The 25274-nt window shown below is 44.7% G+C and overlaps 1 protein-coding gene across 3 annotated transcripts in view; it reads left to right on the top strand.

Annotated features, from left to right (window-relative positions):
• Positions 1-25274, top strand: part of LOC118208270 (arf-GAP with coiled-coil, ANK repeat and PH domain-containing protein 3-like) — a 99432-nt gene that overhangs the window by 38942 nt on the left and 35216 nt on the right. For all 3 annotated transcript variants that reach the window (XM_035382771.1, XM_035382770.1, XM_035382772.1), the window contains exons 2-7: positions 1780-1837; positions 7124-7243; positions 9050-9103; positions 19305-19363; positions 21829-22012; positions 25057-25101. In XM_035382771.1, coding sequence (XP_035238662.1) covers positions 1780-1837; positions 7124-7243; positions 9050-9103; positions 19305-19363; positions 21829-22012; positions 25057-25101 — 520 coding nt within the window. The remainder of the gene's footprint in view (positions 1-1779; positions 1838-7123; positions 7244-9049; positions 9104-19304; positions 19364-21828; positions 22013-25056; positions 25102-25274) is intronic.

Consider the following 25274-nt stretch of genomic DNA (forward strand, 5'->3'; position numbering starts at 1 on the left):
TCTAACAATTATTATTTTATGTGTTTGTTATTTGTTTATTATTCATGACATTGCATTGGAGTTAAAATGCATGGTAATGTGTTTTGTAAAGCATTGTCAACACATACTGAAATATGTCATGTCAATAAAGCATTTTGAATTGAATTGAATTGAATTGAGAGAGAGGGGGGGGAGGGGAAGGGAAGGGAAGAGAAGAGAATGGTGCAGTAGCTAAAGCAGAAAAGACTTTCATTTGAGCTTCAGTCATGTGAAACTGATATAGACATGACACTCACAGCATTGATTCTGACCTGATGAGCAGTGAGTTGGACTCCATTAAGGCTCAGAACAGCCACACTGCAGGTCTCCCTGCCCTAGGCCCTACAGAGCATGCCTGTGTGTACTGAAACCGAAAGCACTTTTAGCCACAGTCAGTAACCTGCTTTGCAGAGGTGCAGCTTTTTCCTTTTTAGCTGTTTTTTTCATTTTCTTAAGCCTTATAAAGCTGTTTTGGGTTCATCCAGCAACAGCCAATCAAAGACAAAGTTGCAAAGGAAGGGTTTGCTAAGTACTGTACTTCTATGGATGGGCTGTACTTCAAATACATGTACATGTATTTGCATAAATGCATTTCATATAAGGATCGCACACCTCCGTCTGTCTTTTCTGTGCTGTCGGGCTAATACCTCAATGCCACCTGCGAAGTAACCTGCTTTTCCACCATTTTGATTGTATCTGATAAATGCATGCATGGGAGGTATTGCATATTTGGTAACACTTGACCTATTCTCCACGAAGCTGACATTACATCGTTACATGCATTGCTAAATTCCAGTCAGAAATGGTCAAGACAGCATATTAGAGCATGCAACAATAGATGCTGAAATATTGTATAGCACAATCACTTTGCAACAGTTCGTAGCTGCTTTGTAAACTTCCCTGAATATATTCTGACAGGGATATGACATTCATTTTGAGATAATACACTGTTATGACAACAACAGGGATATGACATTCATTTTGAGATATAATACACTGTTATGACTACAAGCATTCTGTCATCATTATGGCAGTGTTATGTAGTCTTTTTTGGCATGTAGTTCCGCACTCAGTGCTCCAGAGCAGCGTAGTGCGTCTGGGTGGCGATCGTATCCTTCCGCCAGAGTGACGGCCAGCCGCGTCGGGCAGAGGAAGGTTCTGGGAGTCTGAGGCTTTGTTTGGTTTGAGCGCGACGGCTCGCAGCTGCGGAGAACGCCGCCGCCAAAGCCCCCCCCCGGCCGCCGCGGAATGCGGAATGCTGGCGGCCGACCCCTTCCCGAACTCGGCCAGAAACACGCCTGCCTTTCACATCGAAATCCATCCGTCATCCTTTCTCTTCCCGAGAAATTAAAAACAGCGACGGAACGAAAACATTTGCGCTAGAGCCGGAACGTTATTCTGCTGAGCGGTAGTGTTGGTTACTGCCAGCCACATGTCGAGAATTAGATTCAGTCTGAGCACTTTAAGGTTGGCGGCCATATTGATTGGAGGGTTACCACCTGGTCTTATTTCTTTATCGTAACTGTTTAATCGTAACACTCGTGGAGCCGTGGCAACGAGATTCCTTACTCCCTATACGACAGTCGGTTACAGACGTCATGAAATTGCAGTGTTGGTGGTTCAGGCCCTAGATGGGCCACTAATTTCAATACCTTTGAGCAATATTATTAACGTGGCTGAGTGTTATGAAAATAAACAAGGTTCATGCGCCTGGCCTGACAGGTTGTGCGATTGTTCACATATCCTTTCTTTCTCTTGCAGGGCGAACATCGATGAAGTGGAGACGGAGGTGGTGGAAATCGAAGCTAAGCTAGACAAGGTGAGCTTGTCCCTCAGGGGGGGTTTGCCACCCTTCTTAGTCATTTATCGAACCCTTCTTTCACTATTATTCATGGCCTGAACACACTGTCACCTGAATTGCCACTGAGATTTTAGCTGTTTCATTGTGTGCCAGCAGAGGAAACAACTGTGCCGGAACCTGACTGACTTGTTCTTGGTTTTCCTTCGGTGTTTCGCTTTAGTGCGTCACATCATTGGAAAAACTTGTTCAGTGGCTTACCTATATCTGATTCCATTATAATTATTTATTTAAATTGCATATCGTACTAGCAGTACCACAGGTTTAGCCCAGGTAATTAACAACATCGAGAAATGTATAGAAATGTAACGACAAACATGGGTGTTTGCACTCTCTTTAGTTTAGGTATGTTAGCTTGTTATGCTACATGAGCATTGCTTGAATGCATGGTCTCCTTGTGAAATTAGGCAATGGATCCATTGAAATGCACTCTATGCACATAGCCATTGACAGCACACTACAACCAAGTATGTTAGGAAGACATGCAGTCAGATTAAAGGGATACCGTTCCAGATTAATTAAGGATAATGGAACCTGTGTAATCGCTTTACAGCTGCCAGGCTCGTGCCAATTAAAAATTCATTCCCTTCTAATGAAGTCAAATAGGTTTCCACACAGGAGTCTTCTGCAAGGTAATTACATTTAGAGGCTGTGCCAGGCTATGAGTCACAGATGAGTCTTGCACCTCACAATATCTGGCATAGAACAGTAACAGTAATCACCGAGTGTGAGGAATTCTGGGAACCACTGTGAGTGAGAGAACATACTGAGTGTGAGGAATTCTGGGATCACCCAGGAGTGAGAAAACACACTGAGTGTAAGGAATTCCAACTTCATTGTTTCCTCAAATCCCTGTTTGTGCATCTATGCATGCATGTCCTTGAAAGTTCAATTGACTAACTCTCAGTGACGCTGTAGGTGCAATTAAAGCATTTATCAAAGAAACTACCACACCTGTCTTACAGATGACACATGCCTTCCTAATTTTAAGCACTGTTATATACGTAGCACTCCCAAAATAGGGTTGGGAAAGACAGAATAAATTGGAGCTGTGTTTATCAAAACAAAACAATTTTGTGGGAAGTGTCGTTCTTTTCTCAATACAGTTTTCATTTCAAGTTACAAGGTGTTTAGACCAGATGGGCCCCCCTCATCGAAGGAATGTGTTGCAGAAGCACCTTCCACAATTACCTCGCAGTTTGTTCCAATAAAGCTACGCTTCTTCTTGTGCACTCTCCACTCAGACACCTACGTAATGCCTCTGAACCACCCCAGCTGGCACCACAGGGTGGTAATGCCCCGCCATTTTGTATTATACCTTAAAAATAGTCACTTCTTTGTCTGCTCTCATTCTTTTACCAGAGAATTTGCCTGGCAGTTTTACCATAAGGGAAGCTTGGCGGTGGAGAGAGATTCTAAGGCACCATATTGAGGCTTTATTCCCGAGCTGCCACACCCAGGTTTTCTCGGTCTCGGTTTGGCGCCCGATACTTCGGCCGTCGCCGAGCTACCCCGGAGCGCGGTCCGTAACCGGGCCTTGCCCGGACTGGCTCCGGCCCGCGCCCAGCTGTCCGCGGATGCAGCCTAAGCCCCGCTAAGTCTCCCCGGTTCGTTAAGCACGCTGCTCAGCCGCGCGGCCTAATCGCCCGTAAGCCGCCGTGGCGTACCGTAGCGCAGTTCCCACGAGCGCGGGAGAAGGTTCCGGGCATTAGGGCACGTTAGGGGGGCCGTCCCAGCGACTCCCTTCCAGCCCCGTGACCGCGGCCAGATGCCTGGCGGTAACGGTCATGATGTCACTGCCGCATCTGTTCCCATGACTGAATTATTCCAGCCCACAATGGTCCTTCTCCTTTTTTTTTAACCACCGGTTGTGTTTTTTTCGTTTATATTAAATGGAAGGTGTGGTATTCGTCCGTAAGAAAATATGAAGTTGCAGTATTATTGGACATTTTGTCCATGCTGGGAATCATCAGATGTCTAAAAGCAGTTTCATTTTTCAGTGGAGCAGCTTTGCTTGGTTGCTTGAGCATAAGATTTTCCCCACGTTTTTTTTCTTTGTGCCATACTTTGTGTACATGTCAGACGTAACCATAACTGAACAATGACATATACGTGATTGCTACTTTTAAAAGAAGAAGTAAGAAGGTGTTACATGAATAGACATCATTCACTGATACAATGTGGCTTATTTTTATGAATATTTGATGGATGTGTTTAAAAATAGCATGTGTGGGTTTTTGGCTGTCTGGAGTTTTTTTCTCTGCTGTGGTGTTTGTGGGGGCCGTGTGTTCTTGCATGAAGCAGATGATTCAACAAGGTTATTTGGAAATTAGACCAGGTGGATTTCATCACATTAAAAAAGATTGAAAAGCAGGGGATTGAGTGAATCTGCCTGGTTTTTTGTGAGGTTCCTGGTCCTCCCTGCGGCCCTCTAGCTCAGAGCCAGCCTCCGCCCGCGCCATAACGTGCGGATATCGGCAGTAACCTGGAGACCCGGCTTTACCGTAGCTAAGTCACGGGTGGGGTCCAGCGGGATTGTGTCACTCTTACTGTTAGTCTTTCCATTAGCAGAAAAGCGATGGAGTCCATCTTTCCTTTCTTCCGTTTCCCACTGATGGAATCCATTCGTCATCCTCGGCTGCCGCGCGGGTCGCCACCCTCTCCGAAGTGGGAAATTTGAGGATTCCCAGGAATTTCGCCGTTTTTTTGGGGGGATTTTCATGAGGGGAAAGGGTCACCCTGGCCAGGGCCTGTGTAGCAGCTTTAGGGAGAGAGAGAGAATAGGAAGGAGGGGGGGGGGGGGGGGGGGGGGTGAGAGGGAGAGGAAAAGAGGGAGAGGGAGGGTTAGAGAGAGGAAAGGTAGGATACAAAAATACAAGGACTAAAATCTTATCACCTTCAGATCAGCCCGCTGAAATGCTGCTGTTAGCAAAGTCTTTTTGATATTTCCGTTTGAAAAAACTAGAGCCTGTAAACTTGCCTACTCAGACCTCACAAACATCTGTTTATGATTGGTCTTTCTGCTCATCAGCACAGTTTGGCTAAAGCGTTGACTTTGCCTGGCCTTGCAGTGCTCATAATACAGATATGCTTTGTTTACCATGCAATGCATATGATACCATTGGTAGAACAGTGTCAGGCTGAGTGTTGGCACACAACGCACAAACTTTACTGCTTGATCTGTTACAACAGATGTGCAAGAAAAGCTATGGGATGTATTCCACTCAAATGGCAGTAAATCTAAAGAGGGCATGTGATTCAGCTTTCCTAACAAACTTTGAAATTAAGCCCCAATTTTTGTGGTTTTCCAACCCCATAATTTAAATGTATACTTTCTTTGCTTTAAAGCTAACTGTTGTTTTATATTCAAAGACCCCATATGTACTCCAATAATCTCTGTAATTTATTTTTTAAATGAAAGACAAGAGAATAATTGGAACCTTTGCATCTGAAAGTAACCCCGCCTTGCATTAGCAGTCACGCGGCGATGCTAGCTGCTGCCAGCTGTTTGCTCGACTGCGGCTTACAGCTAAGTGTAACCTATAAACATACATTACATTACAGGCATTTAGCAGACGCTCTTATCCAGAGTGACTTACACAACTTTTTTTTTTTTACATAGCATTTTACATTGTATCCATTTATACAGCTGGATATAGCCTATACTGAAGCAATTTCGGTTAAGTACCTTGCTCAAGGGTACAACGGCAGTGTCCTACCCGGGAATCGAACCTGCAACCTTTCGGTTACAAGTCCAGTTCCTTACCCACTGTGCTACACTCCGTCCTCCATGCCCCTTTACTTTAGGCTGTGATTTAAGGCCTGCTCCTGTTCAGGTTTTGGTCCTGTGTGCTGAGTTTGTCTTGCGTTCTCAGCTTGAATATGTTTAGGTCCAGTGTCGTAGCGGTGACTTAATCGGAGTCAAACCTGCCCGAGAGACCTTTGGTGCTCCTGCTCTCTCTCTCTCTTCCTCTCTCTCAATTCAATTTCAGTTGAAATTCTTGCTTTATGTAAAGCTTTATTCATTTATGCTTTATAAAATGCTTTATTGGCATGACATTGTTTACAATGCACATTTCTACAGCAAGTGTATTTGTCATAACAGTTAAAAAGACTGTCATAATAGGAGCAGATATTACAATGGAAAGGCACAACAGCATACACAGGCACACTCGTGTGCTTTGTGCTTGCTGTCTCTCACACGTGTGCTATTTCTGTCTGTCTCTGAATTTTTAACTATTTAAAATTGTGGGAAATATTTGTACTATTTTACATTTTGAGTGGGATAACAGGAAGTGCTTCTCAGTTTCACGCACATCACAGGCTTTCTCTGTCCTCTTCTCACCGTGTCACGCGTACTTTCTGTCTCATGCATTGTACACAACCCCCCTTCCTCCGCAACCAAGGGTGATAATTGAAGGCTTAAAGCAAACCTGCCATTTAAATCAAGCAAACATATATCTGCATTATAGAGCTTGTGACCACTTTGCCACATATAAGGCTTTTTAAGCATCTGTTGAAATAGGGTGTTGCAGAGGGTGTCCTTAATTGGCATGCCAGAGCCAGAATTAGGCTCTGGACTATGGAAAGCCATCAATGCCAAAACATCTTAAAAATACATCTCATCACGGTTACTTTTGACCCATTAACACGTCAGTATTTCTCACCTTAACACGCTTTAGAGAACCTCAGCCAATAGCAATGCTGCAGTTGTGTGTAGATTAGCATATGGCATCAGGGCATGTGTCACTGAGCGTGTTTATGGGTTCTGTTATATTCATGAGATTGTGAAGTACCCCTTAACGTCAGCTCGTGGAGCGTGTTAATGCTTTCTGTTGTATTCATGAGATCTTGTGTTTTGACATATCCGACACCTACAATAAATTCATATATTGCATTTGAGTTATATGTACAGTAAATGTCTGGACCTTAGTTTTGACATGAATCCTTGTCTTTTTTTTGACATGACTGTTTTGCCACAGGCTAATTTCTCTCTCTTTCTCCCTCACTCGCTCCCTTTCACCTCTGTTTTTTTCCTAATCTCTCTTGTGCTTAGACTCTTACTCACTCTCTCTCACTTTGCTCTCCATAGATGTGCTTTTTGAATTCATTTTTTATTTGGCAAAGCAGGATGATGTAATTTAGTTTCAGAATGTAGTTTTTTATGTACTGGAGCTTTATCTGTACCTACCTTTTAATTAAAGGTGCTTTTACTTAAGAGCTCTCTCTCTCTCTTTCTGTCCCCAGTTGGTGAAGTTATGCAGTGGGATGATCGAGGCTGGTAAGGCCTACATCAGCGCCAACAAGCTGTTTGTCAGCGGGATACGCGACCTGTCCCAGCAATGCAAGAAGGAGGAGATGATTTCGGTGAGTCCCCTAGAGACAGGGACCGAGGCATCTCCATCCTGAGCTATCCGGAAGCTTCTCTATGGGTGTTTGCCTAACACAAGCAGTCACCCATCACTGCGGTTAACAAAGCTGTACTCCCCAGCTGGGCTACGGTCATCACTGTATGCAGTTAACATGAAGTGTCCTGAACAAATACAGAACATTCTAGATCAGATAGACAGCGTATAACTGAATCCTATAACAGGCCTGCATGCTATACGATTACAACCCCAGGATAATTCAGTCACATAATATATAGTAACCTTTAAGCATTTGATAATCAATGCCCCTGTTTTGTCTGATGATTTTTTTTCTTAACTTATGTGTTTTATATTATAGCAGTAGTTCTGCAGGAATGCACTGAAATACACACTCATGAGAAAGGTATTTGTTTAAAAGTCACAGAGACTAAATGAAAAATGATTCCAGGTGTGACTAAGCCTACAACCTTTGGAAAAAAAATGCCTTGAATAAATTCCTGATTCATGAGTGTGGATCTCAATACTTTTATAGGCACCTTTTTACATTTATGATTGATGCCCAGGGTGAAGTACAAATTACTCTTATTGTCTTGAGAATGGGGATTCTTGAATTAATACCAGTAACTAGCCTACTATCTTCTTAATTCTTCTGGTTACTTCAGAATTCACAAACTGTGTGAACTCTGCTGTGAACACATTGCTTGCACACTTGTGTGTCCGTTTGAACTTTGGGTCCAGGGATCAGTGGTTTCCTGTTTCTAATGATGCTCCTGAGTCAGATTTTAATACGGATTATTAATGGCTTAGTCAAAGAAGATCTGACTCAGGGGCTGAGTGTCCCTTGGCTCCTGCAGCCAAGACCAGTATGTCTCAGTCTCTCTGAAGAAAGTCCACAGATGGAGACTCCTTTCCGCCATCTTTAAGTGTGGTAATAAAGATCTTCTTGGCTTCCCTGCAGGTTTGCAAACAACATCTAAAGCCATGCGTCCTATTAAATTCTTCTTGCTATTTTATTTTCCCATAAAACCAAATTAAAAATTAAATTACACTGCAGTTTAACCCAACGCTGGTGAAAGACTTGCACAACAGAGCCATTGTTTGCATGAGTCCTCCAACCTCTCCCCTCTCAAATTTATTAAACGCACAAATCATTTGCCTTTTTTATCCTAATTTTTGTCCAAACAAATATGTTGGAAGAATGAACACAACTTTCCAGGACTGCAGCCCAATGAAGATATCCCATGATGCATCTTTGCAGACAGTGCTCTTTGTTAGGCCAGAAAGGCGCCTCATAGTCCTGTTTTTTTTTTTTTTTTGTCTTGTTGTTTTAGTGCATGTTGAGGGGCATTGTTCTGTGAGAACAAAAACTCTGTTTTTATTGATCAGTTTCCCTAAGGGCTATGAAAGTACAACTGTGGCTCTGCCAAAACACTTCCTGCTGGGTTCATTATCAAATGCTACAGCCTGGATTTTCCAGAAAACGTAATGTTGCTAATTATAGTGGTTTACAACATTTACATGATGCATAACAATTATCAGGTAAAAATGGGACTTTTTTTCCAGAGAAAAGCTCCAGGTCCTTTTAATGCCCTTCATCTCAGCGCTAACTAAAATGATAGTAATTCACTTTTGTTACTGACAAACTTGTCAATTTGTATTTTTGAAGGAAAATAAAAATGAACAATTGCATTTAATTGTGAATCAAAGTTAAGAGCCGCTGTCGATTTAACCCTGGCTACAGTCTAGAGCACGTTCAATAAGGCGGCCACGCTATTCTGAATTGTCTGTGCTTCTCTCGTTGCAGGAGTGCCTGGAAAAGTGCGGAGAAAGCCTCCAGGAAATAGTCAACTACCACATGGTAAGACCTGTGCAGACCCCTGTGTTGTCCGCTACACGCATGGCTAGTGCTCATGTGATTGGCCCACAGAGAACAGCTTTGTGACATCATCACATTTTGAACTGGTGACCCGGTCAGACATTGACTGGTCCCCAGGGACTCATATCCAGATGGCCTGAGTGCGGGGAGGTCTGGAAAACATGTAGGTAAGCCGTTTGACATGTGACATTCACAGCATGTCATCGGTTATGACTGCAGGCTAAACGGCCATTAAGAAAGGCCTGAAGGCTTTTGGGAGTTAAAAACTTGTGATTTAGTACAGAGGAAGGAAGGGAGTGGAAAACCCAATTGGACATACTGTAGAGGTGGCTGTTGAGTTACTCTTCCATGCACACTAGAGGGCGCTGTATTCAGTACGTATTCAGCTGGAATGTAGTCTAAGCTCAACATTGGTCTCGTTCCATTAATGGTAGAATGGGTTTAAGGCAGCCAGGGTTCCTCAGGTTACATGAGCATGGATTCTGTCCAACCGCATGCCACGCCCTGAAGGCCACCTGCTCTCATCAGGTGACCTTCTGTTCAGTGCTAACACTCTCCATTACACTGCAGGTGTAAAATGCTCATTTGGGGGTGAGCGCTCTTAAGGGGTGCACAGGCTTCATCTGCATTGCTCCTTGCTTGACTCAAGAGGCACTATGGTGCTTCTAGACTGAGGTCCACCTTTTTTAATTTTGGCATTTTGTCTGGTGGGTTATCCCTTTCCCATGAGAAGAAGAGTCAGTATTAGAGTGAAAGCCCCCCCTTCTGTTGTTTAGACTCAGATTAAGTCACTGTGACGCGGCCCCCCCGGTCCCCATCTTGTAATTTGGGGTTTCTCTGAGGCGTGCCATTGGACGATATGAACAGCCGAAGCTTTAATTTCACGGTCAGATGCAGAGCGAGATACGGGAGGGGCTAATCCCGCGAAGACCCCGCCGTCGTAATTAGACCGCGAAAACGGCCGTTGGCTCAGAGCGGCTCTCGCCCCGCACGGTCACGTCCGAGAGCGTTTCTGCGCTTGTTTGTTTCGCTGGGGGCGGTTCCCCTCGGAACGCCCTACACAGCTGCCTGGGGAAGTCAAAAAACAAAAAAGCTTTTTTCGATTCGCCTCACTTGCCCACCGGCACGAACGCGCACACCGGTCGGTTCCTCTCCGAGGGCCGAACCAGTAAATCACACGCACCCCTACGCCCTCCCCAAAAATCTCTTCTCCACCCTCCACCCTGCACCCCCGACCTTCACCCCAAGGGTCTGGAAGTCCTGCCCTTCGAGCCTGCCACCCGTTTGATGTCCCCTCTCCAAAAGCTCACGGAGTGCATTCCAGGGAGGCCGGGGAAGGTCGGGGTGCAGGCGCCTGCCATCCTGGGTGGGGGGGGGGGAGTGTTAGAAACGGAGGGTAACGGCCGGGGTTGCCAGGTCTGTCAGCCCTGCTCACGCAGCAGAGGTTTGTAGAGTGCCAGTAGGAGCTGTGTGGACGGGCTGCTGTGCAGATGGATCAGATGTGTATGGTGTGCTCCGCACGTGCGTATGAACGTGCATATATCTGCATGTGAATAGGGGTGCTAACAGCTGACTCTGGCTGTGTGTTCATGGCCTGGGGGTGGTCCTACAGGGGATGTGCTGCTGCCAATCATGGGAGGGTTTCGGGTGGGGTGGACTGCTGCATGTGCCTTCGCAGAGGTGGAGAAGCACAGGTCTAAAGGGGAACTCCACTGCTCCAGTCTGTCTCACCTGGCATAGTGTTTCTCACAATGTAAAATATCTCACAATATTTTAAGTGATGACATCATTTGGATGCAAGTCCTTTAGATTAGAAAAGGATGGGTAATGGTTACTGTACAATTCTCTATAATTCCTGTGTAAGTCAAATCTTAACCACAGTATCAACTAAATTTTCTGAAATCATTCTCTACAATGGCGGGAAAGGGAAGATGTGACACCCAGGAAGGGTTTGGGGCGGGGCTCTGTACATCTTCAACATATTAAATAATTATTTTCTGGCTGGAGTTCCTCTTTTAAGATTTACAGGAGGATAGGCACCCTTTCTGTGCCCTGGCAGTCAGAAACAGGTGACTTAGCCCCCCCTTCCTTGGGCTGACCCATCACCACATCACCTAGGTGACGGCCAGCAACTCAGCGACATCCAAGCCACTATTTGCATGTGGCTTGGGTGTCGCCAAGGTGACGGCCATGGACACTTGACTCCAACCTCTTTGACTTGTGTTTTATTTGAGATATAGTAGTACTGAAAGTGCCATATTTGTACTTATGTCACATAAAATTCATTCATTTTAAATGTATACATAATAGTAGAATGCATTTTGATAGGATGTTAATATTGCTCATTGTTTAAATTTTTAGCTTTAATGCATTTTGACAAATATGTTACTATGTTAGTAATTATTGCAAAAACGCAGACATTTCACTACAAAAAGGACACTGTTTTGCGGCTTATAAATGGAAAATATTTTAGAGAATCTCATTATTTCTAACACAATCCATCATCCCTGAATGGAAACGTGAAGGGGGAGGGTCTCTCTAATCAGGGGGCATATGGTCCAGTGTCAGACTGAAAAACAGCGGGCTGCTAAGCCCATCTCTCTCCTCCCTCCAGCCCTCCAACAAAGGGAGAGGATTAGCACTCTCCTCTGCCAGAGCCACTCCCGCGGCCTGCCTGTTCTAATCACTGTAATTGCCTGTCTGGCGCACAGGAGGCTCTCTCTCTCACACACACCTTGGATGAGAGAGGTGTTGAATGTGTGGGGGCGGAGTTAAGGCGGGGTCAGGGGGAGGGGCCTCTGCTGTCCATTGTGAAGCTGTCTCCAGAGCAGGGATGTCCAGTCTTATCCGTAAAAGGGTCGGTGCTGGTGTAGGTTTTTGTTTTAGCCCTGCACTATGACACCTGATTTGACTAATTAACTAATCATGGTCTTCAATAAAGACCTTGATAATTAGAATTGTGGGTCTTTTCATTGGGCTAGAACGAAAACCTGCACCCACTCTAGCCCTTTTTCGGATAAGACTGGACACCCTGTTCTAGAATTTGAATGGCAATTAGCAGCATGTGTCAGCTATAAAATGTCTGTCTGACATTCAGCACTTTGATGTGTTTCCACAGCAACATGAGGCAACTAATAGCTTTCCAAAGAGGCTAAATAGTTTGTGGCAATGGAGCAAAAACTACATCGGCAAAGAGGAAGAGTAGTCGCCTGTTGAGGCTCACCTATAGGGACAGATGGACACTTAACAGGACAGTTACTACGCACCCTAAAATTACAACCTCAGAAATTAGCACAGAATTGAATCAACACCTATGTGACCTAGTATCCACAAAATCTGTATGCCGTGAGATTCACAGTGCTGGTATTTATGGCAGTAGTGTCATTCAGAAACCATTCATATCCAAGGCTATTGCACAAAGGCCTGCTGTAAGGAGCTCAAAATCTGGACCCCTGAGCAATTGAAAAGTCTTATGGTCTAAGTGAGTCATCCTGTACTATTTCTCTGGATGAGTTTATGTTTGGAGAAACCCAAAATAAGACTTCAACCCACAATGTCTATTGGCAACTGTTAGTAACGGTGGTGGATCTGTAATGGTATGGGCAGCCATTTCATGGCAGCCATTGGATCAAATGATTTCTCGGCATGATTATAAGGGAATGTGAAGCTAGTTTCCAAAATGGGATACACCGTGTGGCACAAACACAGTTACCCCATCTGTCCCCAAATTACAACACCTCCATACAAATTGCAAAACAACTTAAAGAGTGCTTTCATGACCTTTCAAATTAAAGAGTGCTTTCATGAGCTTTCCTGACTTTATATGGTCTCCATAATCACCAGATCAAAGCATCATCACACTTTCATGGAAAGTTCTGGTAGCACAGAGTACAAAGTACAGTTTCACCTCCTTCATCCCTCAAAGAACTGAAGGTTTTCCCTCTTGTGTAATGGTCTATTATCCTACTACACACCATTAAGAACTTATATAACAGCATTTTCAGAAGGATTAAAGCAGTTCTGAATGCAAACGGTGTACGTACGCCTCATTGGTTACTTAATAGGTGTTTCCATTATTTTTTCAGTCCCCTGTATTAGGAGTGCTCAGTAATATCTGGGTCATATTGGTGTTGGCCGATATATGTAGTTTATATATAGCTTCTAATCTGCTTATCAGTAAAATAAGATTATGGCTGGTATGATGACACAACATATATGCACCAGGGAGGTGATGCATTTGATGAACCACTGATTCTGTAATTAACTGAAAATGCCTAATCATAGTCATCTGAATATTTTATTTATCGTTTTTTTATATATATTTGTAGCTCTCTGCACCCCTACTCTCTGCTTAATAAGAAAATACTCAAATATTGTGTTTTACAAATAATAATTTGTTACATTTTTTCCTTCAAAAATTGTGCTCGTCTACTGCTTCCTTGAATCTGATTGCAGTTTGCATATGTGCTGTGATGTAAAACAGGGAGCTGTTGACATTGGAATTGGCTAAAATGGCCAGTCAAATATTGGTATATGATCAGAATATCAGAATTCCCATATAGTGCAAATACTGGCATAAACTTCAAAGAACAGAAAGTACAGTGGGGAACGGAGAGAGAGATTGCCCAAAACGCTCTTACATTTATTACAGTTATTACATATTTATTTTCATAACAGTATTTTTCTTTTTTGTTTGACTCTCTTTTTTGGCCCATTTTGTAACTATTATGGTGTGTATTTACACTGAGGTTTTCCATGGAGCAGTCTGAGAGATTTTTTAAGGAAATTAAATAGGACATTGTATTTGGGGGGTTGCTTTCCAGCTACTTGTACTGTTGTTTCTTGAGTCTCCAGCACTGCACAGCCTGGTGGTCCTACACACCCTTAAAGCTGGGAAACACACCAGCCTTTCTAGGGCTCCGTGTTTGCCCTCTTGAGTGCTGTGATGATGTTGAGAAGCTGGAATTGAGTTGTGAAGTTCAGTGTAACAGTGTCCTGCATTGGGGTCCTGCACAACATGTTATTCATCCGGGCAGGGCTTGCATAACAGTAACGTAATCACTAGGGCCATCACCATGTGAACCTGAGATGCTTCTGATGAGCTAGCATCTGAGGCTGATTCTAGTTAGCATCTGCTCAGGAAAACACACAGAACCTGTGACAGCGCCCCACATCACACATTAGCATCACGGCCCGCTCTGCAGAAATAGTGGCCTAAGTGTGCCATATCACAACAGGACGATATTAGCATGTTAGCATCACGCCCCACACAGCAGAAACAGTCGTCTGCACGCGCCGCTTTGCAACACAATGACGTTAGCACGTTAGCATTAGCGATCACAGTAATGTGAGGAGCCAGTGTCAGTGTCCCTGTCCCCCTGAGCGTGCCTGTGTGTGAGAGAAGCATTACAGCTGCTGCTGGTGGCACTCTGGGGACTGGGCCCAGTTCCTTAAAGACTCCCACAAATCCAGCTGGGCTGACAACAGCTTAATTACAGACACGCATGCTGTACACAAACACACACACACACACACACACACAAGCACACACACAGCTGTAGGCCCCTGCCACTTTTTACTAGCTGATAATACAGTCCCTGCATTGTCCCAGTATGAAGAGACACAGCACCCAACAGAATGAGTCTGTTCCAGCCCACAAGCTCCTCTCTGTTTGTGGGGAAATCAGCCGCAGATCTGGAATATCCTTCCAAATGGCAGGCCATGAAAGATGTTGAGAAAATAGGATCTCCGTGACGCTAAATTTGTGCCTCTCAGAACGTCCGCTGCTCTGTGGAAACCGATAGCATCTGCAGGATAAATTCTGTATTTTCAGCGCATTTTTTCAGAGTCGAGAGCTTTTATGTCACCCTGATGGGACTCTCTCTTCAGGCTCTAGAGGAACACAGCAGGTGTAGAACCTTTCAGACGGATGACATCTGTAAACTATCACACACCCTCAAATATTGCAGAGATGTCTGTAAGGGGGTACTTGGGAAAAAATTCACTGTTTAGGCTTGTCAGTTTTAACAAATATGTCTCAAGACATTTCTTTTGCCCTCATTCCTAATTTTCTCCCCTGGTCTGCATGTTTCTGGAAGAGGGATCGACCACTAAAACTTGCAGAAAACTTGCAGCTTGGGAACTCTAGAGCAGTGTTTCTCAACCCTGGTCCTTCTGCAGAGCTTGATGACAACTAATTCATTTGAATCAGGTGTGTTGGAGCAGGGAAACATCTAGAAACATACAGGGCAGTGGGTCCCCAGGACCAGGGTTGAGAAACACTGCTCTAGAGCATTTAGAAGAGTGCAGCCAGAAATTCATCTGCATTGATGTGGGATGTGAGATTACGCTGAAATGTGAGATGTGGGGTATGAAATGAGGGATGTGAGATGTATGGGGTTTCACTGCATCGCTTTCCACCTGTCACATCCATTCTTACACTGGTTTAGTGATAGTTTATCACTGAAGTTGGACATGAGGAAGTGTTCTAAAAGTGACCCTTAGGTCAACCATTGTTATTGTGCAAGGTTATTTTTACTGCTAGGCCTAATGTTATCCATCAGTTCAATTTCAGTTGCTTACTGTTATCATGACCAGGTGTGACTGGAGTACTGCATTTAGGCTTGTGTGTACAATCCATTTAAGCTTCTTGTACAATCCATTTATACAGCTCCGTATTTATTGAAGCACTTAAACACATTGCCACACATGCTACACTGCCTTCTTCTGTTTCACTGGTAGGAGTGAGACTGTGTGAAGTATCTGGCTCCTTATAGGAGGTGTGGCCAGAGTAACATCAGCACCTGGGGATGTAGTTCCCAGCACTGCTGAAGAGTCCCTAATGTCACTGCCCATTGTCATGCTGTAAACGTTGCACATGAAAGCACATGAAGACTAGCTGTGCTTTAGGGCAAAGCTAATGGGGATCCTGACAAATAAACAAACAAATAAACCTGAGTCTTGCTGCAGGCAGCCTGCCTGGCACACCACTGCTGGCCCCACCCCTCACCCTGTCCCTGTCCCTGGAAAAGAAGTGCTTCACTGGCATAGAAGGAGCACCTGTGACATTTGGGCAGAGTGGCATTGCACTACGTGATGGATCTCCAGCCATCTGCCCTGTCTAGTGGCCTCTGAAGATCGGCCAGGGAACGCCCCCTCCCCAACCCCCGCGAACTGCGAGCAGCCCAGCCGCCTGTTATAAATAACCGACTCTCATAAACTGGCAAAGAGCTGAAACGGAACATGCTCAGATTTCCTTCAAACGTCTGTCACGCCTCTGTCGAGCGCTCTGTAACCATCTCTCGAGTAGTAGCCCGTCTCTCTTGCTTATACTGTATTTCAGGCAGGCCTGTTAACTGCACGCGCAGCATAATTGATTTCACCGCTCCTGCGGTGCCTCTACGAATGCGGTTCGTTCGTGCGTGTTGGTCGTTCGTTAAATCGCTGCCGAAGTATCCGTCGACGTCCACGCGCCCGGGGGGGGAGGGCTGCGGTTTCTCGCGGCTTGCCACCGTCTGGGGATTTATAGCGGTAGAAGGCGGCGGTGAAAACCAGTCCCATGGCCATTTGCTCTCAAATTTTTGGCAAAAAATGAAACTCGAAAACCCGCAAAATAATAAACGTAAAACATTTGCTTGTTTTATGGAGATGTCGAGGTCTTGTGCAGTCAGTCGATTTCTCGGACCATTTATTGAAGGGGTGGTTGTTTGTGAAACAGTCGGAGTGTGACCCTCAAAAACACCAATCTGTTGAATATCTGTGAACATAAATTAGTATGGATTTACTGGTTTTTTTTCTCTTCCGTTGAAAATAATGTATTTTCCCTGAAGGCATTTGAATGCAAACCTTGTATGATAAACAATTCTACTGTCCCCCAATGACAGGCCATGAATCTTTGAATAGTTTATTGTGGTTTTTTGTTGTTTTGTTTGTTTTTGTCTTTTGTCTTTGATGCTACTCATGTTACTCATATTTGTACAGCTGGTTGTACTGTATGTGGAATAGTGTCTGGTCACCATATGTCTGTGTAGCCATCACCAGCCTTCCCAGAATGCACTGGGTCTGCATTGATAGTAACAGCCCCAAAACTATGCCAGATTATAGTCAATGCAAGTATACAATGCTGTTATCCATTATGATTTACATTTTACTAATTATACATTAACACATCTGCCTGTGTAGTACTGCAGGGGTTCTCAAACTGAGTTGTCTTGAGAAATTCGGTTTAAGTACCAGTGTGTGGGTGGAAGGAAGAATAGAATCAACAAATCCTGGAAGCTAAGGTCCCAGAGTCAGTGAAGAAATTGAAGCTAAAAAGCGTTTGCATATTTCAACAAGATAATGATCCAAAAACAAACCTCAAAATCAACCATGAACTACTTTAAGGAACGAATGATTAAAGTTTTGGAGCAACCTTCACAGTCCCCAGACTTGAATTTTATTGAAAGTCTGTGGGGAGATCTCTCAAATATGCAGTGTATGCAATAAGACCTAAGAGCATTTCTGAACTACAAGGGTTCCGCAAGGAAGAGTGGGAAAAAAGCCTAAAGCAAGAATATGACAACTGGCTACAAGAAACATTTGGAAGCTGTGATTTCTGCCAAGAATTCTAAACGGTAAATTTTTTCGGCCACAAATCCAGACTATTGACATCATAAGCATAGTTATGTGCATCTTGAGGAATGGAGAAGTTGACCTGTGGGTCATGGGTTCAAAACTCACAAGTTCTGAACACGTTTACCAAATGCGTGGGAAATACCAGGAGAAGCAGTGCTGTGTGTGAATGCATTTCCAGTGCAATATGTGCAAGACAGATGTGGGCAACGAGGGAATATGTTTCCGGTTTTCACGCCAACCTCTGTCCTTCGTTACTTAATTAGCCCTAACATTTATGCCATCGAACATTTATCTACATTTATTAAAAAGTGCATGAATGACAGCTGATGACTTCTTGTGTCCCTACATATAACATTTTACTGTTATGTAACCTGCAAGGGAACCAGTTTTGGAGCCAATTTGCTCATGTAGCCAGAGTAACTGGTGGAAACAAAAGCCTGCATACACACTGCTCCTGCAGGACCTGAACTGCCTGGTGTAAGAACATCAGGTAGTGCACATTCTGTCTGGCTGCCACTTTCAAAATAATAGTTTTTAATAATGTGATGAGATTGTGGTAGTCATTGCAACAGTATGACTTAGGCTAACTGGCACAACGTCAGTAAAAATAATATTTAAGGTCATAGCATTAACAAATATATCTGAGTGCTAAATTTAAAGATGCTTATTTCTAACTGAATTAGGAGGTTGGAATCCTCGAAATTTGAAGATTTACAATTAACTCCAAATTGATTGTAATATTTTTTATATTATATAATAGTTGTTACAAAAATTTTATTTGATTCCTCACTTTCCCAAAGGCTTTTCTGTCCAAGCCTGAAATCCCACAAAAAATGGCGTCCTAATTCAAAGCCGCGATCCCGCCACAAACAGTGCTGCTGTCGCGGCCCCTCCCCTCTCCCAGCAGCGCCCACGTAATCGCTGAAACTGAGAGCAGGTTTTCAGTGGCGCCGTTAGCCGCTAGCCGTTAGCCCTGTGGCGGGATTCCTAGGAATGGAGCGGGAAAGCATGAGCTCACTGCAGAGGCTTGTTCTCACTGTCACTGTCACAGTCACAGTCTACTCCCCGAGCCTCTTTCCTACCCGGGTGACCTAATTTCCCGCTCTCCCTCCCTGCGTTGGGAAAAGCAAACGGAGAAAAAACTGCTCACGGGTACGGTGGTGAATCTGAATGAAGTAGGGGCTGCGGCTGCGTGTGTGTATATGTGTGTGTGTGTGTGTGTGTGTGTGTGTGAGAGAGAAAGTGTACAGGGAAGTGGGGACTTGCATTCATTTTTAACATTATTTGTTTCTGTCAGAGTGAGTGTGCCCTCCGCTGGTGGTTACCTGTAATTGCAGGTGCCTGGAGACCAGGATACTCTGATAGTCGTGCTGTGGTGGTGGCACGTTCACAGAGCTTGTGCGAAATTCAGTTGTCCTCGTCTGTGTGCCCTACAGTACCTTCACTGAGAAAGAAACGCTGTGTCTGTGCTGTTACTGTCATGTACGTTGTGAAGGTGCACATGCTTATGGAAACGTCCCTTCTGAATTGAGGGCACTCAAGGTTTCTTTTGCTTGTGTCTCCGCAGATTCTGTTTGACCAAGCCCAGAGGTCCGTGAAGCAGCAGCTGCACAACTTTGTTAAAGAGTGAGTATGATGTCCCTCAAAAGCATGACCAGGTGCGATTTGAGCCTGACACATTCCTTCTTTAACCAAAAGCACATCTTCCTAATAATAATAATAATAAGAAAAAGGTGAAGAAGAAGAAGAAGAAGAAGAAGAAGAATACCTTTTCATGTAGCACCGTGCATATATAGCTGTAATATGAAATAGAAAACTAGTGGTATGGCTACATGATTGATAAGTATACACATATAATTCAGTTTATACATATATGAAAATGTAAATTAAAAAGGTGCATTTCCAGTTCTGATTTAAAAACTGGAACATGATAGCATTGCAACATGTCTCTTCCTCTCGTGACATCACCTTCTTCTCCTTGAAAGAACTCAAGCACTAGAGCGCAGCTCACACAGTCAGACATGGTCCAGGATATTGGCAGGGATGAGATCTTTCTTAATCAGGAAATACGGATTTTCAGGCCGTAAAGGTCTGGGCCATAGGCAAGGGTTTCAGGTGTGGTAAGCACATGCGTAACACCTGTGCTCCCAGTGGCATTCCGGAAACTACAGATCAGTATTTCCTGATTAATCAGGGAGTCATATTCCTGACAGGGAGCGAAGCATCATGGGAAGGTCCCTGGTGCACACGCATTCTCTGCGCCCTGCGAACATGTGGACGAGCTGTCCTGGCCTTCGAGATTTAGCACGGGATGGATCTGCTGGACCGGAGCCAGGATTTACAGGGTCACACCGAAATTCAGCCCCCCAGTCTCGCCCCTACACTGACCACAGGATGCGACTGGAGAGGGTTTATGTAATATTTAACGGCAGGGAGAGAAGACAGTGTTCCATGTACCGTGAAGAATGAAGGACTGCTCGTCCGTGAATCAGACTATTAATCTGCAGTTCGACTGCTTCCGTCTTCTTTGTTGCCAGTTGTTATATACCTCAGCAAGGACGTCATTTCAGGGCAAGCAGCCAACTCTTTTGGACCGAATTTCTGTTTGTATTCATACTGGAACCTTTGAGGAATTTAAAATTTAATGTTTCGTTCCGCGGTGGGAATTCAGGAGTGAATTAAGAGCAAAGAATTCCAAGCTATGTTCACACTGTCTCGCCTGAAAGGGGAAAGCAACAGTAGACAGACTGAAGGGTCTGTGGCCTTGTTTATGATGTGCTTCTTCTTAGCTTTTGAGGTGCACCCCTGCTTAATGTTCTCAAATCGGTCATTTTACATGGCAAAGGTGACATACTTCAAAAGACCATTGTGAGCTTCCTGAGAGATGGGCTTTTCCTGATTTTTTCCAGATTATTTAGGGAATACTGCTTTTTCAGACCTTAAATGTCTAGGAAACCTCTAATATTGGGCTTTATAGCTGAACATCTCCTGATGTCAAAAGAGTGTGATGGCTCTTGGTGTTTGTGCTTGTGAAATACCCTGTGACTCTGGCTGTGATATTAGGGGTCAGGAAATCAGCCTCGCTTGATTAATCAGGAAAAATCTGGAAGAAATTCAACTTTGTTAACACTGGCTCATGCATCACCCCCCGTCCGGTGGCGGCAGGTGGGTTGGCAGTAAATGAGCAGCGTTTTCAGAAACCCCGCCTCTGGCTCATCTGGGCCCACCCAGCCCTGGCAAGGGGGGCGGGATTAGTAGACTGGGGATCGACGGTGTCGCGAGCGCGACTGACGTGTGGAAGCCCTGGCAGATTAGCTTCAGGAGATACGACATTTACACGGAAGAGGTCAGAATCCCCCGGCTTTGTGACCATGGAGACATTACCATGGAGAAAGCAAGGGACCAATAGTCTGCCGTTCATCACAAAATGGAGAGGGGGGGGGGGAATGTAAGAATCCCCCCCACAAGCATTTCATTATAGATTCCCTGCCCAAGAGCAATACCATTTTAATTTCCCCATAGTGTTTTTTTGCTTGCGTTCACTCTTTCTGCTATTACCCAAAGTAATATAACAGGCAGGGTGATGTCTGATTGGAGGGCTGTGGGAGGGCTGATGAAAGATGATTGGCCCGCGGCACAGGCACACAGTGCTGGCTTACTGTAGCTGGTTCTGTTGTGAGTCTTGGGAGCAGTGCCGGAAACGTGCCTTCATCAAGCTGGGGGCAGTCTGGAGTGAGGGTGGTAGCTAGCTGGTGTGGACATGCATATATATACAGTACCACACAAGCACATTTCCATTCGTCCATACCCACACATGTGCACACTCATACACATGTAGAGACACACACTTATACGTATGTACACATTCACATACATACACATATGCGCAGACATATGTACACATGCAAACACACACATATACACTGTACCAATTATATATATGTGAATACACTCACACCTATTTACACGTGTACACACACATAGACACACAAGTACACATACATATGTATACATGCAGACACGCACACACACTTGTGTACACATGCAGGCACACAGACGCATAAAACTCTTCCCTTCCGCCTTTCCCTCAGAGACGTGCGTAAGTTCAAGGAGACGAAGAAGCAGTTTGATAAAGTGCGCGAGGACATGGAGATCGCCCAGGTGAAGAACGCCCAGGCGCCCCGGAACAAGCCCCACGAGGTGGAGGAGGCCACCGGCACCCTCAGCATCACCCGCAAGTGCTTCCGACACCTGGCCCTGGACTACGTGCTGCAGGTGACAGCGCCCCCTAGTGAACGCTGTCCTTTGGAGGACTGACAGTCCTATAGGAAACGCTAAGCCCCAGTCCACATGCACTTTGTAAAAGCATCACCTTCCTTGACTTCCTTTGGCATTCGCTTATCTAAGTGGCAGCTGATTGGCTAGGTCAGGTTTCTTTGGTAGTGCCGTATAGCTTTTACCTGTCTTTGTTATAGCAATGAGGTCAAAAGCGGAGAGAAGAATGTAGAACTTTCAGACTTGGGACTTCTGAATACATGACTATTACCGAGGATATCTTCACTGACTAACTCCTGTTTTATTTTCACTGCTATTTGATTTTTATGTTTGGAAATTGTTTCACTGTATCATCAGGTGGCAGTGTAGTATGATGGGTAGGGGACTGGGCTTGTAACCTGAAGGCTGTAGGTTCAAATGGAAGAAAAACCTCAGACTAGACTCTGTTTTCCTGTCCTGTGTGACTAGGGCCTATCGCGCCTTTTGTGGTGCATTCCTAGGTCTTGTTTCAGAACAGCTCCTCTGAATCAAGCCGTCTGCCGTCTGCCCGATGTCCAGCTCGCCAAACACACAGGCACCCGGTCGCTACACGCTGAAAACATCACATCCACTTAAGAGCAGAAGCAGCACTCCACTGTACTCTGTGCCGTGACCTTGAGCACTCATAAGAAAAATGCTGTGTGGCCGATGTGTAGCATAATGGTTAGGGAATGGGGCTTGTTACATAAAGGCTGCTGGTTCAATGCCCATGTAGGACTCTGCCGTTGTGCCCTTGAGTAAAGTACTTAACCCGAATTGCTTCATTATATATCCAGCCTTACAAATGGATACTATATGAAAAGTGCACAAGTTGTTTAAGTTGCTCTGCTATAACAGCAGTGCATTATTTACTGCAACATAATGACAGAATACTGGCCAGGATGTTTTGAAGGCTGGCTGTTTTCAGTGTTGGCTTTGCGGCTATAAGAAATGGTTTTTGATGTTATTGGCTCTGAATAACTTTATCTCATTCCACCAATCCTTGCTTAACGCATAAAGGTGTTCACAAATATATGATTAGAATGTTCTTAACTGAACATTCTAATACTGATGTAACAGTCAATACTGGCAATTGAAAGCAATGGAGTCCTAGAACACTGACTCAGAATTTATAGAAAAAACATACCAAAAATCGTACTCTTCAATGGGTTCAGAGACTGTGGCAGACTCAAACATAATGACGAAACCACTGCGCTCGCTGCCACCCACAGATCCAGAGCTGCCGGAGGACAGTTTTAGCCGAGCACGTTTTCCGCAGCGTGGTCCTGTTGACTTCCTGCGGTCAGCGCCAACTCCCCCCCCTCGCACTCCACGACAAACAGGGCCCTTCTCCTCGGCGCCGTTCGGAAATCTCCCTGGGAATTCTTCGCACGAGTGGGATTCTTGCCATTCTGTCTTGGCACTGAACGTGAGGGGGGAACACTGACTGCAGTGACATAACCATCACAGGAAAACAGCATAAAGGACGTATTGTGCCACTAGCATCTGAAATGGGTCGTTGTCATACAGTAGGCCGTCAAGAAGAGGGTCAGCTGATAACAGGGACGCAAAGTCCCTAAGACAAACCGCAGAGGCCCCTGCTTTAACATCTAATTTGAAGATAGGCATTTAATAATGCTTTACCTGCATTTACTGTGTAACGATATATCATAAATGGCTGCCTGTTTTCTCAGGACATACAAAATACTAATATGAATGGTTTTTGGCACAAACGACTTTAAGCGCAAAGCAGGCACAAGCTGCAGGACGGTCCTTCGGTCACTAGGTGGCAGTATAGGGCGTTTCTGAAATCAGGATACTCACTTTGCTCATGTGCTCGTCAGTACGGTTCGTGGGAAGACAGCGACTGCTTTCTATCGCTGTGTTCCTGCGCATGAGTCATCATTGCTGCCGGTGGCTAGCTTAACCGCAGCAGTAAGTCAGCCCCTCCTGCCCAATTGACAAAAAGGGGTTATGACTTTGACTCATGCATGCGCAAGGTCTATGAAATGTAACACACAGTACTTGAACTCTTGTTTTAGGGGGCGTCTGATTGTCTTGACAGCACGCACCGTATGACCAGACGTTTCCCTTTTTTTTCCCCCACGGGTGTCCCCATCGCTTCCTTCCCAGCGATTTTCTGGAAAGTTCCGAATCCTCCTTTAAACTTTATCGATGCCAGACCACAAAGCCGTGTTCCGCTCTGAGTCTCGCTTTCAATAAAACTTAATTATCCTTCTCGAGAGATTTGTCCTTGGCCTTTAACACAAATGAAAGATGTCACTCACACATGGGAAGTACATTCAGTGGAAATACCCTGTCTTCATATACAGCGAATAAGAGGTAAAGGAGCCTTCTTATTGACCCTTGCAGTTTAAAAAAGAATATTCAACTAAATATTCAACAAAAGATTTCAAAATTCCAATATATGAAACCCCACTGCTTAAAGCTGATGTCTGACAGCACACGTCTTATATCAGATAGATATCTTCTTCCGATGACAGTCTCTGACATCATGTGACGCTGACTGACAGGGCCCCCGGCGCTGGGAGGGTGGGTGTGTGTATCTGTGTGTGTTTCTCTAGGGGCTGGGTCATTCCCCTCCTTTTGTCAGCTCATAGATGAAATCTGACAGAGCCTGGGGCTCCCCTACAGAGCATGTGCAGTTCGACATATCAGAGCTCCAGCTTGTAGGAGAGGCTGATCGGCTGCTCCATTAGCGGGCTTGTGTCATCCTGCAATACCAATGGAGTCCATTAGGTGTCAGAAAAAGGTCTTGATTTGAATCAGAAGACTAGAAGACATAACGTCACTTAATCCTATGGCAAAACAAAACAATGGTTCGATTACACTTTCATGGTCTAAAGACTTTATTTTGATACAAAAACATGGAACTGTTAGGAAAATTATTATTAATGCCTGGGTTTATGTGGTATGAATATGTTGCACTGACGTGTTTTATAGACTTTATTATCTGTTCTCTAGAGCCATTTGACTCATGCTTTTTCATGTTTATCCCCCCGCAGATCAATGTGCTTCAGGCGAAGAAGAAGTTTGAGATCTTAGACGCAGTAAGTGAACTGCATAGTCACAGTATTTCTACCCAGTGTGTGGTGTGTGTGCGTGCATTTCCTGTGTTGTGGCTAGTGATGTCTGTAATGGGCAACTCACTCTGAACATTTATGACCAGACCCGCTGTGACACAGCCTCTCTCTCTCTCTCTCTCTCTCTCTCTCTTTTTCAT

This window comes from Anguilla anguilla, chromosome 11, assembly GCF_013347855.1.
Source record: "Anguilla anguilla isolate fAngAng1 chromosome 11, fAngAng1.pri, whole genome shotgun sequence".
NCBI classification, from domain to species: Eukaryota; Metazoa; Chordata; class Actinopteri; order Anguilliformes; family Anguillidae; genus Anguilla; species Anguilla anguilla.